The sequence below is a fragment of the Haliotis asinina genome, chromosome 11 (genome assembly GCF_037392515.1).
Source record: "Haliotis asinina isolate JCU_RB_2024 chromosome 11, JCU_Hal_asi_v2, whole genome shotgun sequence".
Taxonomy (NCBI): Eukaryota; Metazoa; Mollusca; class Gastropoda; order Lepetellida; family Haliotidae; genus Haliotis; species Haliotis asinina.
The window spans coordinates 9,694,523-9,709,976 of NC_090290.1; the positions used below are offsets into that span (position 1 = coordinate 9,694,523).

General features: G+C 40.8%; 1 protein-coding gene across 1 annotated transcript; it reads right to left on the bottom strand.

Moving 5' to 3' along the window:
- LOC137256089 (sushi, von Willebrand factor type A, EGF and pentraxin domain-containing protein 1-like) lies at positions 1-15,087 on the bottom strand. Its single transcript, XM_067793789.1, has 14 exons — positions 15,007-15,087; positions 14,349-14,468; positions 12,815-13,009; positions 11,957-12,130; positions 11,579-11,761; positions 9,459-9,632; positions 8,934-9,113; positions 8,017-8,196; positions 7,223-7,480; positions 6,252-6,410; positions 5,636-5,794; positions 4,680-4,835; positions 4,012-4,179; positions 1-883 (listed from the first exon to the last, which is right to left on the bottom strand). The coding sequence occupies exons 3-14, from the start codon at positions 12,846-12,848 to the stop codon at positions 708-710; spliced, it is 2,001 nt and encodes a 666-aa protein (XP_067649890.1). The 5' UTR covers positions 12,849-13,009; positions 14,349-14,468; positions 15,007-15,087; the 3' UTR covers positions 1-707.
- Positions 15,088-15,454: the final 367 nt, after the last annotated feature.

Consider the following 15,454-nt stretch of genomic DNA (forward strand, 5'->3'; position numbering starts at 1 on the left):
TGCGATAATTGTGTTAGTCAAAAACCTTATTTACAAATTCTCTATTAAAAAGCGAAAACCTGATATTGCTTACATCAAGAACCAGATTAACCAGTTCTATGATTCCACAAAATATTCATACCGGTTATCAGGTGAAGAAGACATGTTTGTTAAATTCTGGTCCTCTCTACATGATTTATTGAGCGCATGATGTCTGTTATTGTTATCAATTATGTCTACTGTACATCAGAAGCTAGTCTTTATAACTTATTGAGAATACATGTATTCGTTTTGTGTGTCTGAATATTGTGAATCATGTCTGTATGTTGAAAATATGAAAATATAAACAAAATAAAAAAAGATTTAGTATCAAAATCGCTTTCGCTCGTTTGATACCAGATCATTAACTCGTTTAATAAAAATGGTATTACACGGAAGGTCGTTTAGTATCATGTCTATACGACACTGGTTGTTTTTCATCATTTTGATAATGAAGTGACATATTTTGAAACTGTTCCCGTATATTTATTACATATTTCCTACACATAGCTATAATAAGGCTTCTTTATGTCTAAATAACAATGACAAACACCAGATAATGTAAATATAGAGAATCTGTGTTCCATTAAATTACGAGTCATGTGTAGCATCCGGATAGCCTTCAACGCGGGTACCGTTAATGACCAACGCCACATTGTATACAAATGATTCTGCATTCCATGTTGTATTCAGACACCAGACGCTGTGCAGTCTGTCGACCCGAGAGCACCCGTGGCGTTGGTAGTGTGACCTTTAGGGCAAAGGTCACAGTTTGTTTGTCCGGTCGAACTCTGATACGATCCTCTCGGACATGGAGTACACGGTTGAAGACCGTCAGATGAAGAAGTTCCGGGCTGACACGGAGCTGTAATAGCAGTGGCATGGACTCAGTTTTGATTCTAAATGGACGGATTCTGAACAAAAGGGATACTGGCCACGTCATGTCAAGTTCCTAAAACAGAGCGACCAGGCTGCCGTTCCACTAGACGACCTTAGCCCTACGGAAAGCGGAAACCGTAATATCACAATATTAGCTTGACGTTACGATCGACATACCGACATACCCAATCGTCAAGTTAAAATCCAAAGTGTAAGCTGCTCATGACTAACTTAGGATCACTAAAGTCAAATGCAGAGAAACCAAATTGTGGCTTTTATATTCTATGTGAAAAAGGAGAGCGAATATTTCACTAGGAGGTTTTTTTCCTCTACGTTTGCAATGAGTCCTTTGGGCCAAATCTACTTCGAATTTCTGTATCACTCGCACGAAGCAGTTTCAATCTAAGCTTTAATTGTATCATAAGATGGAGATCGACTACTACGATCTGTGAGCTTGGATTGTATCACAAGAAGGGGATCGACTACTACGATCTGTGAGCTTGAATTGTATTATAAGATGGAGATCGACTACTACGATCTGTGAGCTTGGATTGTATCACAAGATGGGGATCGACTACTACGATCTGTGCGCTTGAATTGTATTATAAGATGAAGATCGACTACTACGATCTGTGAGCTTGGATTGTATCACAAGATGGGGATCGATTACTACGATCTGTAAACTTGAATTGTATTATAAGATGGAGATGGACTACTACGATCTGTGAGCTTGGATTGTATCATAAGATGGGGATCGATTACTACGATCTGTAAACTTGAATTGTATTATAAGATGGAGATGGACTACTACGATCTGTGAGCTTGGATTGTATCATAAGATGGGGATCGACTACTACGATCTGTGCGCTTGAATTGTATTATAAGATGAAGATCGACTACTACGATCTGTGAGCTTGGATTGTATCACAAGATGGGGATCGATTACTACGATCTGTGAGCTTGGATTGTTTCATAAGATGGGGATCGACTACTACGATCTGTGAGCTTGGACTGTATCATAAGATGGGGATCGACTACTACGATCTGTGAGCTTGGGTTGTATTATAAGCTGGAGATCGACTACTACGATCTGTGAGCTTGGATTGTATCACAAGATGGGGATCGATTACTACGATCTGTAAACTTGAATTGTATTATAAGATGAAGATCGACTACTACGATCTGTGAGCTTGGATTGTATCACAAGATGGGGATCGATTACTACGATCTGTAAACTTGAATTGTATTATAAGATGGAGATGGACTACTACGATCTGTGAGCTTGGATTGTATCATAAGATGGGGATCGACTACTACGATCTGTGAGCTTGGATTGTTTCATAAGATGGGGATCGACTACTACGATCTGTGAGCTTGGATTGTATCATAAGATGGGGATCGACTACTACGATCTGTGAGCTTGGATTGGTTCATAAGATGGGGATCGACTACTACGATCTGTGAGCTTGGATTGTTTCATAAGATGGGGATCGACTACTACGATCTGTGAGCTTGGATTGTTTCATAAGATGGGGATCGACTACTACGATCTGTGAGCTTGGACTGTATCATAAGATGGGGATCGACTACTACGATCTGTGAGCTTGGGTTGTATTATAAGCTGGAGATCGACTACTACGATCTGTGAGCTTGGATTGTATCATAAGATGGGGATCGACTACTACGATCTGTGAGCTTGAATTGTATTATAAGATGGGGATCGACTACTACGATCTGTGAGCTTGGATTGTTTCATAAGATGGGGATCGACTACTACGATCTGTGAGCTTGGATTGTTTCATAAGATGGGGATCGACTACTACGATCTGTGAGCTTGAATTGTATCATAAGATGGGGATCGACTACTACGATTTGTGAGCCTGAATTGTATCATAAGATGGGGATCGACTACTACGATCTGTGAGCTTGAATTGTATCATAAGATGGGGATCGACTACTACGATCTGTGAGCCTGAATTGTATCATAAGATGGGGATCGACTACTACGATCTGTGAGCTTGGATTGTATCATAAGATGGGGATCGACTACTACGATCTGTGAGCTTGGATTGTTTCACAAGATGGGGATCGACTACTACGATATGTGAGCTTGGATTGTTTCATAAGATGGAGATCGACTACTACGATCTGTGAGCTTGGATTGTATCATAAGATGGAGATCGACTACTACGATCTGTGAGCTTGGATTGTATCATAAGATGGGGATCGACTACTACGATCTGTGAGCTTGGATTGTTTCACAAGATGGGGATCGACTACTACGATATGTGAGCTTGGATTGTTTCATAAGATGGAGATCGACTACTACGATCTGTGAGCTTGGATTGTATCACAAGATGGGGATCGACTACTACGATCTGTGAGCTTGAATTGTATTATAAGATGGAGATGGACTTCTACGACCTGTGAGCTTGGATTGTATCATAAGATGGGGATCGACTACTACGATCTGTGAGTGGAACGGGTGTGTCTTTTAGTTATGACGATTATAAAAGTAGCGTAACTTGCTGAGACTGATCACAGGTAGGATCGTATAGTGGAAAGACACCCACGATGCTGTTCAACTAACCGATCTTAGCCCTGTGCCAATCGTAAACACCCAAAATCACAATCGCAGCTTGACGTTACGATCGACATACCGGCCCACTAACCGATCTTACCCAAGTTAAGATCCAAAGCCTAAATTGCTATTGACCATATTAGGATTGCATTAAATCGATCAAAGAGAGACGAAAATGGCGGCTATGTGAAGACGAAGAAAAAGCATAACTGGTAATTATTTAGGAGAACAATTGCTCTTTCGCACTCGAGGTTTCTTCTCCACGTTTTTTCTTGGTTCCAAAACAAATACTGTGCTACACTGTGTAGTGGGAGATTTTCCCAGTTCTGGCACGGTAGAGTCTCCCTATTATCGAGGATCGAATCGTAAAGATCGGAAGCGGCTACGATCCGCCGGTTTATGTAACGGGGGTAACATTTATTAAAGACGATTCTAAAATCGTAAACTGATGATAAATGTCAGAAAATCCTCCATGTTATCGATTTGCATAAAACAATAAAACTATATTTATGATAATGCCGTATATGCCCCACCTTTGCAGTCCGTCTTGGAGCCAGAACCATCTGTAGATGTGGAGAGACCCCATGGACAATACACACACTTATTACTGTCTTCTTGATCTTGGTAGGTTCCTTTAGGACAAGCCACACATTTCGTCAGGAGCAAGACGTCCATCAGGTAATATCCTCTGGGGCATATGCCTGGAAATATACCCATAGCCCTAAGTGACAGAGCAAGGAAAAGCTTGTATAATGCAACACACAGCTTGTGTCTAAACAACTCCTATAACAAAGCTGTGATTTATGTTTTGAGCAGCGTCCTCTGTTTTGAGAGACGATGGCATGCTTTCAGCAGTAAGATGCATAAATGGGTCAATGAGGTTCATCTCACCAAGACCTTGAAGATCCGTGTTAGAATTGGTGTTCAGCAAACCATGCTTGTTGTAAGAGGCGATTGAGGGGATCGGACGATCAGACTCACTGACTTGGTTAATACATGTCATCATATCCCAGTTATGAGCATCGATCCTTATGTTGATAATTTCTGGATTATCTGGTCCAGAATTTACAAACCTACCCCATACAGGAGTGCGACTTTAAACAGCAAGGAAATCAAATCGTCTCTCAAAACGATTAAGGCAGTCACCCATACCAACCAGACAAATTGTAATGAGAATATTGGCACAGTTTATAGAGCGTACAGTCTCCAAGCCTCTTGCCCCCGGGCATCTTCGTCCCCTTTCCCCCAGGACAGGAGTCACACTGTTTGGATCCTGACTGAGTCTGGTATGTTCCTATGGGACACAGGGAGCAGGGTTCAAGGCCATCCGAGGAGAAGCTGCCAGGACCACAGGGACCTGTTGGAGAGCAACAGTTGGCATTTTAAGTGTTAGAAGGTCTCCAGCCTACCTGTAGTGTTGTAGAGCAATGTGTGGCTGTTGTGTGTTGGAAGTTCTCCAGGTTAACTGTACTGCTCTACAAGCAGATTGTCTAATGTAGCATTCTATATGAACCACTAAATCAGTGAACATGTACACATTGTACACGTCTCCAAGTCCACCATGTGCTCGGGCAGTTGCTGCCATAGTTAACCCTCTGGAAACCGACGACATGTTACACATCATTAGTCAGGACAGAGGAACAGGCGGTTTTACGTTGCTTATGATACACAAACTAGTCTTTTTTTCTTATAAAGCGTATTCATCAAAAGCATATCCATAATAAACACCAAATTAACTAATACTATTAGGAACGATATCCTTATGAAATACGGGCAATTGCAAACAGGAGAGCTTGCATACACTATAATTATGATAAACATATCACTTCTTACGTCTACTTATGCTTCCGAACTGGTGATCTGAACATGCAGTCACCACAGTGAGAGAGTGTGTTTAGTTTTACGCCGCTCTCAGCAATATTCCAGCCATATGGGGGCAGTCTGTAACTAATCGAGTCTGGACCAAACAATCCATTGATCAACAGCATGAGCATAAATCTGCACAATTGGGATATGAAGGCATGAGTCAACCAAGTCAGCCAGTCTGACCACCCGATCCCGTTAGTCGCCTCTTACGAAAATCTTGGGTTACGCAAGTCCAATATTCTAACCCGGATCTTCATGGGTCTTTTACTTTAAGATAAATGAAATATGTACCACTGCAGCTGGAAGAGGAGTTGGATCCCTCCGAGACGGTCGTGAACCCGTGTAGACATGATACACATTGTAGACTTCCTTCATGCTCTTGGTATGTTCCCGTAGGACACAGAACACATTTCATCTTTGGCACATCAAGATAGGAGCCTTTTGGACAACCTGTTAAATGCACCGTCCCATACAAACATCAAGATCCTGAATAACTGTGGTGCACACACAAATGCACACCAGTGATTGACAAAGGTTGGATTTAGATGAGCATTGTGAATCTTCATGAGAAATCTCAATAAAACTGAGATCGACTGTAGTATTTGTTCACGAAAAGGTGAGCCACATGCAAAGGGAAGTTAATTATTCAATGAATAAATATTCAGGTATATTGTGGTACAAGTCAAATTATGGACTGGAGCATATCCGTTTCTCTCTATTTATAAAGAGTTTCGAAAACTTTGATTTTTGAAATTCGAAACGTTGAAGATAATTTTGGGACGCTGCATTTGTATCTATGGATGTTACCTGAACACATCCACTTCAAGACAAAACATATAGCCAATTAGACGTCAAGAGATAAAGGACTCCAGACTGTTCATCAATATAAATAAATGACAATGTTTACCTTTACATTTGGATGAGGAATCTGACCCCTCTGACGATGTCGTGAAGCCGATTAGACACGGAACACATGCCACATGCCCTTTATATTCCTGGTATGTTCCAGTAGGACACGGAACACATTTGTCCTTTGACACATCAAGGTAGGAGCCTGGCGGACAAGCTGTAGAATAGCAAATACACTCTTGAATTCTTATTAAGATATTTTCACTTGCCTATCTTGTGATTCCCGGCGGAATCTGTTTCCGAAGATATTCGTTACGAACTGGTCTTGAATTTGCTTAATACCATTCTATCAACATTTGCTATAATACTGTTTTGTTTAAAGCTTTTGCAATATTGACTTTTAATGTAAACATGACGCTACAAAGCAATTGCGATTATCGATTAAGATCTACTGAAAGACATTACTGTCTATGGTAATAGATACATCACGCTCAACAGGTTTTTCCATGTTGTTATTATACTGTTATTATCACAGAACGTTTCTTGAATTTGTGCATGCCTTTGCAAGCATTCTTTATCTCCACTTCACTTTGTTGTGGTTTGGAAATACCAAGTAAATATTAATTCGCTGATGGTTGGGGAAAGAAACGTAACTTGTTGCTACAAAATTGCAAATGTGTCATTTTTCAGTAGAAAAATGTCTAAGATCAGTAGTTCTGTATTACACAGATATTACCATTTAAGACAGTGTTACAGCAATTCGTTTAAGCATCCCGAATATAGTCGTATACTTGGGGCGGTAAATTGGCACCAATCAAAGATACATTTCGCTTTTTGATGTAATATTGTTAAATTATAAAATAGTTAATGGAAAATCTAGCTTTAGATATAGCTACCTTAGGAAGCCAATAATTCCTACAATTAACTGGGCATTTCATTATCTGTTGATGTTTAGACCTTTCGATATCTACGAATCTATCCCAGTACATATTGTCGTCTACAGGACCAATCAGCTCAATACTCTCGTACTCCATATTGACACTGTGAAGGAGCAGGGATGAGCCTTGTTTCCTGACTTATCCATGGTCTCGTAATGTATTGTGTAGTTTCCTGCTGGATAACCACTTCCGGGTTGCAGGAACGAAGTCAAGGTCACATTCAGGAAGTCGCCGTTTGGAGAGTCTATGGCCTTGACCTCTGGCCACGTGATGTTGATGCTTGTTTGGTTTGGTTTCAGGATGTGAGACTGGCTAGAGGGACAATTAATGAAGACCGGAGGAGATGTGTCTGGAATGGAAAACCGGGAAAGTTAAAAACTTACGTTCTTCCTCTGCCCGTTCTTTGTCAGGTAAGTCAGTGGTGCAGCAAGACAGGAGTGACAGAAGGCCACATTTTGGAAACGTAACCTGTTATCATGATATCATGATACAACATAATGAAGGTCCATCGATTTTTCATTCAATACTGACCTTAACAGATTATATTAGCTTGCACAGATTACATTGACCTACACTGATTACATCGATAGGCCGAAATTACACAGACCTAAAGGGGATACAGATCTACACACAATGCTCAGACATATACGGGACACACTGAGCTACACATGTTGCATTTACGTACACAGATTTCAATGCATGCATTACATCGGCATACACAGATTACATTGATCTAAACGGGTTACACTGATCTGCGCGGATTACATTTTCCATCATGAATTACAGTGACATACACGGGTTACACTAACCTACAAATTAACCTACACAGATTACATTGACCTACACGGATGACACTGACCTAGAAGGGTTACAGTTTATACTGACCAACACATGTGACTGATTCCGACCACGTCTCATCCGACCGACAGAGCCTTTCTCGGACCCCAAAGCTGGGCCCGAACCCGGACTCACAAGTCAAGTTACAGGAAGTGCCCGTCTTGACTGAGGGTGTGCTACAGTTGAGGTGCCCATTGTCCACATGTTGGGGGACGTGACACTTCTTTTCTGTGGAATATATTGTTCACTGGTCATGGGGGGGCATGAGTTGATTAACCGTCTATGTTTGTTTATGTTCCCTGAGCCCGAGCACGACACAAACAAAAATAAAGGGTACATCAACTCATGCCCGCCCCCAGCATGACCAGTGAACAAAGCATTTATCTTACGGAACACTTCAATGTTCATTTTGAACTGTTTTATGCACGGATATCGAACATTTCAGCCAACCTGTTTGAATCAAATGATTCGAATTCTTGCATCTTGCTTTTTTTTCTCCGCAGATATTAGTAAAATCACCGTGGTGTAAGCCAATATTTAATATTCACGGGGACTACATTTAACGTTTTGTCAAAATTTATCTATTTATTGGAATGCGAGGCAAATTGTTTTGTAACCACCGCCAGACGACACAAGAAAAAGACTTATCTCCCTTCCATCGATTTGCATTCGCAAAACATAGGTAATTATACTTGATTCAGTGTTATTCGAGATAAAGAAGAGTTACCACGAAGTATTGAATGAGTTGCAGTTGGCAGCGGGGTTACATTGAAAATAAAAGAAGAGGGATTAGCTACTGGCAGTCAGAAAACGACATTTGTTTGTGAGGTAAGATAAAACAGCATAGACGATCCTTTTTCCATGTCCCCTTCAACTTAATTCATTTTAAAATGCGTTGTACTAGAACCAAATGATGTCTCAAAAACACGTAATGTATCGATGTGTATAATATTAAAGTCCCCCACCTATGCACGATCCCGGTGCAGTCCACGTTTCACCATCCAGGCACGTCATCGCCGTCACCCCAGTCGAGGGTTTGTATCCACTGTCACATTGGAGACCACAGACGGTGTCAATATTCATGGTGGCACCAGTGCAGTTGTACCGACCATTGGACACAGCTGGAGGAGGGGGACACACCTGTTCTATACCCAAATAGAAATTAAAACATTTAATTATGAATCATAATTTCACACATAAGTTTCATTTTCCCCAGTTGCCCCCATTAAGTACTACTACTACTACTACCACAACCACAACCACTACCACCACCACCGCCGCCACCACCACCACCACCACTACTACTACCACCACCACCACCACTACTACTACTACCACCACCACCGCCGCCAACGCCATCGTCATCGTCATCGTCATCGCCATCGCCAACGCTAACTCCACTGTGACGACGATGGTGATGACCACTCACTACTGGGATGGAAGAGTAGGCAGGGATCTACAATGTGATTTAAATAAGTTCCTGGACCTACCTACACAGCTGGCATCGGAGCTCCAGATACCACCAGACTGGCAGTTTAGCTTGTGACTGTATCTAGGTCGGAACCCGTAGTTGCAGGTCAGGTTGCAGGAGGCGCCAATGGGAATGTATGCAGGACAGTCAAGCTTTCCATTGAGTGCAGTGGGTGTAGTTGTACAATTGACAGCTAGATCGGCACAATTAAGGACAAACTCTATGGATGAACAATTTCTTATTCAGCGGATGCAACTTTTTTTAATACAGATTCTTGTATCTTTGTAATGTAGGTCAACAATACAAGCATGTGTATCGAAGCGTCGCGTCACCTGAATAAAGAAGTTGTACATCCGTACGTTTTGTCATTATTGGATTCTGTGACAAGTTACAGCGACACAAGGCAAATGTCTGTACACAGACAGACCAGACTTAATGTCCTTTTGACAGTTTCTGAAAACTAAATCTGAAAACTAAAAACTGAAAACTATAAAGTTTCATCCTACCTATCATACGTCGCACTGTATAGATTGATATGACTAATATTTTAAGAATTAAGATTACTTCACAGCTGGATAGCGACCAGGTATCGCCGCGTACCAGTTGTCGCCAAAACCTAGCTGTAGCGCTTGAGAAAAGAGCTTGATTTGTACCTTTATTGTATTTCTTACATTTACACGTCACTAAAGCGACAGAGTACGAGAGTTAAATTGAAACCAAGCTGTCTCCGCAAGAGCTACAGCTAGGTGTTGGCGATAACTGGTCACTGTCCAGTAACGTGTGACAGGCACAAACATACATCTTCCTTCAGAAAGTAACATGTCGCCAGATTAAGTAAGTAATTAGCTGGTAAGCAGTGTTTGTAAGAGTATTTGTCACATTTTGTCACATGTCAACAAAGATGTGTCTGCTACTCAGTTGACTGTGTGTTTCTCTTGAAGGTCACTATATCAAGCAACAGTACATTCAACAATGTTTCATTTGTATCCCAAGTCGTATGTGTGTCGCTTGATGGTGACGTTATCCTGCGTAATTTCCGCGTTATTTGTGCGTATGTCCATTAGTTGTTCTGTGCACTAGATCCATCCCGTGAATGTCACTGTATGGTTTTGAATTTCATGTAGTTTACTTTTAGAAAAAATTCCTTCGATTCAGTTAATTTCATAAGGTGTACCTCGTTTCCGTTGTAGCTCTCCAAGGGATTTAATTCTGTTTGCTTCCATTCAACATGCTGACTCTGACTTCGACATTCAAACATATAAACAGTATGTTATTACTTACAGAGACATTAGATTATCATATTACACATGTCCAGTAATATAAACCTATAGTCATATGCTAGATGTTTAATTGTCTAATTGTTAACGTTTATTTTGCATGTTAGACGTGCAGGACTAGAATGCAACATTGACTGCTGTTAGTGAAATTTAGTTTCCGTCTTATTATTTTTTATGCAGTCAATCTACTAGAATCTAAGACTGTGAACGCGAATGTATAGGTAAATTTTGAAGTTTGAAACCAAGAACCCATCCGTCACATTGCCATAATTAGTTCAAGTCCCAAGCAGTCTGCCATGATCTCTGTCCATGTCAACAAACTTCAATCCTGTCATGTGAAGGTCACGATATCAAGCAACAGTGCAACAGGTTTTCATCTGCATCCAAAGTCGTACGGGCTATGTGTGTCGTTTGATGGCCACATTGTCTTGCATAATTTCCACGTTATTTGAGCGTATCGTATCTCCGTTAGTCGGTCTGTGCACTAGATCTGTATCATGAATGTTACTGCAGAAAATTGAATTTAATCTTTTAGCAAAAAATTCCTTCAGTTCAGTTAATTCCACAAGCTTTTAAGAGGTATGATTTCTCTGTTATAGCTCTCCAAGGGAGTTCATTCTGTTTGCTTCGATACGACATGTTGACCATGACTTCGACACTCAAACATATAAACAGTATGTCATTATTTACAGAGACATAACATTATCATATTACACATGTCCACAAATATAAGCTATATATTCATCTGCTAGATATTTCATTGTCTAACTGTTTAAAAGTATTTTCCATGTTAGACGTGTAGAACTAGAATGCAACATTGACTGACTCAATCAAACACTCATTCACCAAGTCACTAACTCACCAACACAATTTGCAGTAGACCAAGTATCGTCGTCCAAACATTTGATCTCAGAAGAAGAATTCAATTTGTAGCCTGGGTTGCACGTGACATGGCACGTATCATCCAGTTTATAATTATGCAGTATGCTGCTCCCACACCTGAGGAAGCCATTGTTCACAGGAGGTGGTGCAGGACATTTCACTTCTGGAAGATAAAATTGTTCATTTCCATTAATAGGGTAAACGTACAAACTTATTTAAGTGAACAATCTTTGTGAATGAGTTTGTCATGTAAATTCACTAGTGTTTCTCCGTTTCCTCTTACAAATCAAACGGAGCAACATCTCCGGAAGAGATGGCAAGGATCTCCAATGTGATGTAAATAAATACCTGGACCTACCTACACAGCTGGCATCGGAGCTCCATATACCTCCGTGCTGGCAGTTCAGTTTGTCACTGTATCTAGGTCGGAACCCGTAGTTGCAGGTCAGGTTGCAGGAGGCGCCAATGGGAATGTATGCAGGACAGTCAAGCTTTCCATTGAGTGCAGTGGGCGCGGACGTACAATTGGCAACTAGATCGACACAAATAAGGACAAACTTTATTCGTATACAGGCGAGGGGACGTTTTGATACAGATTCTTGTATCGTTGTAATGTAGGCCAACAATACAAGCATCTGTACCGAAACGTCGCATCACCTGAACAAAGAAGTCCATAAATCTTAGCATTATTTTAGAGGAACACAACGCAAACATCTGTACACAGACGGGCCAGATTTCATGTTCATATGTCACTTTTTGAAACGTAACTAATGTAAGTAAGCTTCATCTTATTTTGTGAACGCAGAAGTAATAAGCATGCATCTAACTGCCTAAACTGAAGTAATATAAAATTCACACACGCACACACACACACACACACACACACACACACACACACACACACACACACACCCAAACTCATATATATAATTAAAGAGCAGCACTGACTGCGGTTAATACAGTTTAGCTTCTTTTATTTTATGAACTCGGGTGTATAGGAAGATTCTGAAGTTTGAAGCCAAGAACCCATCAGTCATAATGCCGTGATTATTCCTACAAAAGGTGAATCCGACTCTCATACAGTCTGCCATATTGACTTTTCATTGGTGTCTCATTGGAAACTTCAAACCCCTCATGTGAAAGACGATGGTTCTGTTTACTAATACACACAGGCAAACAGACAGGCACTCAAGGACACAATATATGTTGTATGAACCTTCGCAACCAAATTTGCCGGACCATATTGACATGGAATATCCGTAAGTGCCTTCCCAGCATGTGACGTCGGAGTGTAAAGCTTGGTATCCGGGGTCACAGGACACGTAGCACACGGTGCCAGGCTTGTAGGTCGTTGAAGAACATGTATACGAACCGTGTGTCACTCTATACGGTGGAGGATAGCAGGAATAATCTGTGTCATCAAAAATAATGTACAACTTCATGAATACGAAACGTTCAACTCCAGCCTTTACATCTGTTAAATGATTCATTTATATATTTAAAGAAGTGGGGCAAAAGAAATGACGAGTTCACCTAAATGTATTAAAATGAATCAATGACAAGTCTTTCTGTTTTGAACATCAGTCTGATGTGGTTAGTGAGAATACGTCTTGGGAGAATCTTCTTGACGTTTAAAGAAGTCTGTCACAAAATTACGTTAAGCACTAAACACTGAGTGCAGGGTTTTTGCCTAGCGTGAGTGAGTGAGTTGAGTTTTACACCGCACTCAGAAATATTCAAGTTATATGGCTGCGGACTGTAAATAATCGAGGTCTGGACCAGAGATTCCAGTGATCAACAAATTGATCATCGATCTTCGCAATTGGGAATCGATGACATGAATCCACCAAGTCAGCGATCCTGACCACCCGATCCCATTAGTCGCCACTTAGGACAAGCTGAGTCGGTTTTTATGGCAAGCATGGGTTGCTGAAGGCCTATTCTACCTCGGACCATCACGGCTCTTTTGCCTAGCAATATGTGAGTGGCTATCTAAATTTGAAAAGGTAATTATATGCAATTCCATGCCTTCCGGAATATTTCAGTTCTCCTCTTCACATCAATATCAGAGAGTGTTGATATGTCTCTTTTTGAAGTTTTTGGTCATGGAATGTAAAGATACATTTAATCCAACTGGAGTTAATCTCCAGAACATCTTTGACTACAGACATACTCACACCGACGTCTCCGCAAACCTGTGGGGAAAAAGCAAAGCAACCCGTTTCCACTGACTTCATTTAAACAGTAAGGAGCAGATACGTCAGTCAATAATGTAGCTGAAAACAATCCTTCTGACAAGAGGAACTAGACAAATACTTGTCAAGTAACAAGGGATCTTTCGGTGTTTTACTACAGAGATGAATGATATGTCATCCCATCTACACTGAACTGATAAAAACAACAAAGCAGAACACTCCAGCTATAACTGCTGATTAATGTTATTAGTCACGAACCTTTTGTTCTACCTCATAGCCAATTGGCTTCCTCCATTTGTCACTGCATTATTACCATAATCAACTGAGGTTGTTGCTGTTGTTGTAGTTGTTGTTGTTAAACCCTTTAAGCATACCTGTATGCTGTTTTCACGTAATGGCTGTGGGTGTGTGTAAGTCTCTTCTGTACTTCACACTTGCTTGACAACGGTTAGGAATTTACACTGAATTGTCGCATCATACTTAATAACGAAGTTATATTCCGCACACTTTCTGATTACTCACCAACGGGTATAATAGCAATCAAACAGATAATACAACGATAGTGCCCTACTTACTGCCGCGGTGTGACGATCCTTCAGTGTACACAAACAGTCCGAATGAAAGGACGAGGCTCGCAAGTCTTATCAACATGTTCGACGGTAGTCACGTTGTCAGCTGAAAAGAATCAATCAAGCTGACATAAAAACTTAAGTCAAGTCATACTAAAATATAGGTGACTCACCAACACACAACGCTTTACTGACCTGTAAACTCACAATACTTCGTTGACCTGTAAACACACAATACTTCACTGATCTGTACACACACAATAATTACGTGACCCGTAAACACACAACACTTCACTGTCACTGAATTCTATGCACACAGTAAGTCACAGACCTGCAAACAGACAACGTTTCACTGGCCTGTTAAGACACAATACTTCACTAATCTGTAAACACGTGATACTTCAGTGGCCCCCTAAACACACAATACTTCACTGACATGTAAACACGCAATACTTCACTGACATGCAAACACAAAAAAATTCACTGACCTGTAAACGGACAGTACTTCACTAACCTGTAAACACACAATACTTCACTGACCTGCAAGCGCACAAAACCTCAATGACCTTCACACACACAATACTACATCGACCTTTAAAAACACAATACTTCACTGACCTGCAAACACAAAATATATCACTGACCTGCAAACACGCTATTTCAATTGTCACTTCACTTCCCAACACATATGGCACCACACTAGGGATTGTAAACCGTTCAGCCTCGAGAGGTGATTAAGTGTCACATGTTGTTTCTCATCATCTTACAATGAGTACAGATTGTCTTCAAATGATAAACTCCAACTGAATTCACGTGGCATTATATAGTTGTTCACATCGATGCTGTTTTGTGCAACAACAACTAATGTATCCTGAATACATGCGGTTTGAAATCAACAATCGGTTATGCAACAACTTTCCACTATATGCCGGGTCCAGCAACAAGCATATTGTTAAATGTTTACATTTGCTGGCTGGAATATACGAACTTAACAAACATGGCGATCGGAGATGAACTCACAAAGAGCTTTTCGGAAAAGACTGTTCAACACCCAGTCTTCTGCAGTACTCAGATGGGCTTTGTTTCTAACAC

Coding starts and splice junctions, on each gene's coding strand:
- LOC137256089 (XM_067793789.1), bottom strand. CDS start 12,848: ATGTCAATATGGTCCGGCAAATTTGGTTGCGAAG. Junction 11,762..11,956: donor CTCCGATGCCAGCTGTGTAG/GTAGGTCCAGGT, acceptor TTTATCTTCCAG/AAGTGAAATGTCCTGCACCA. Junction 5,795..6,251: donor TTCCTCATCCAAATGTAAAG/GTAAACATTGTC, acceptor TGCATTTAACAG/GTTGTCCAAAAGGCTCCTAT.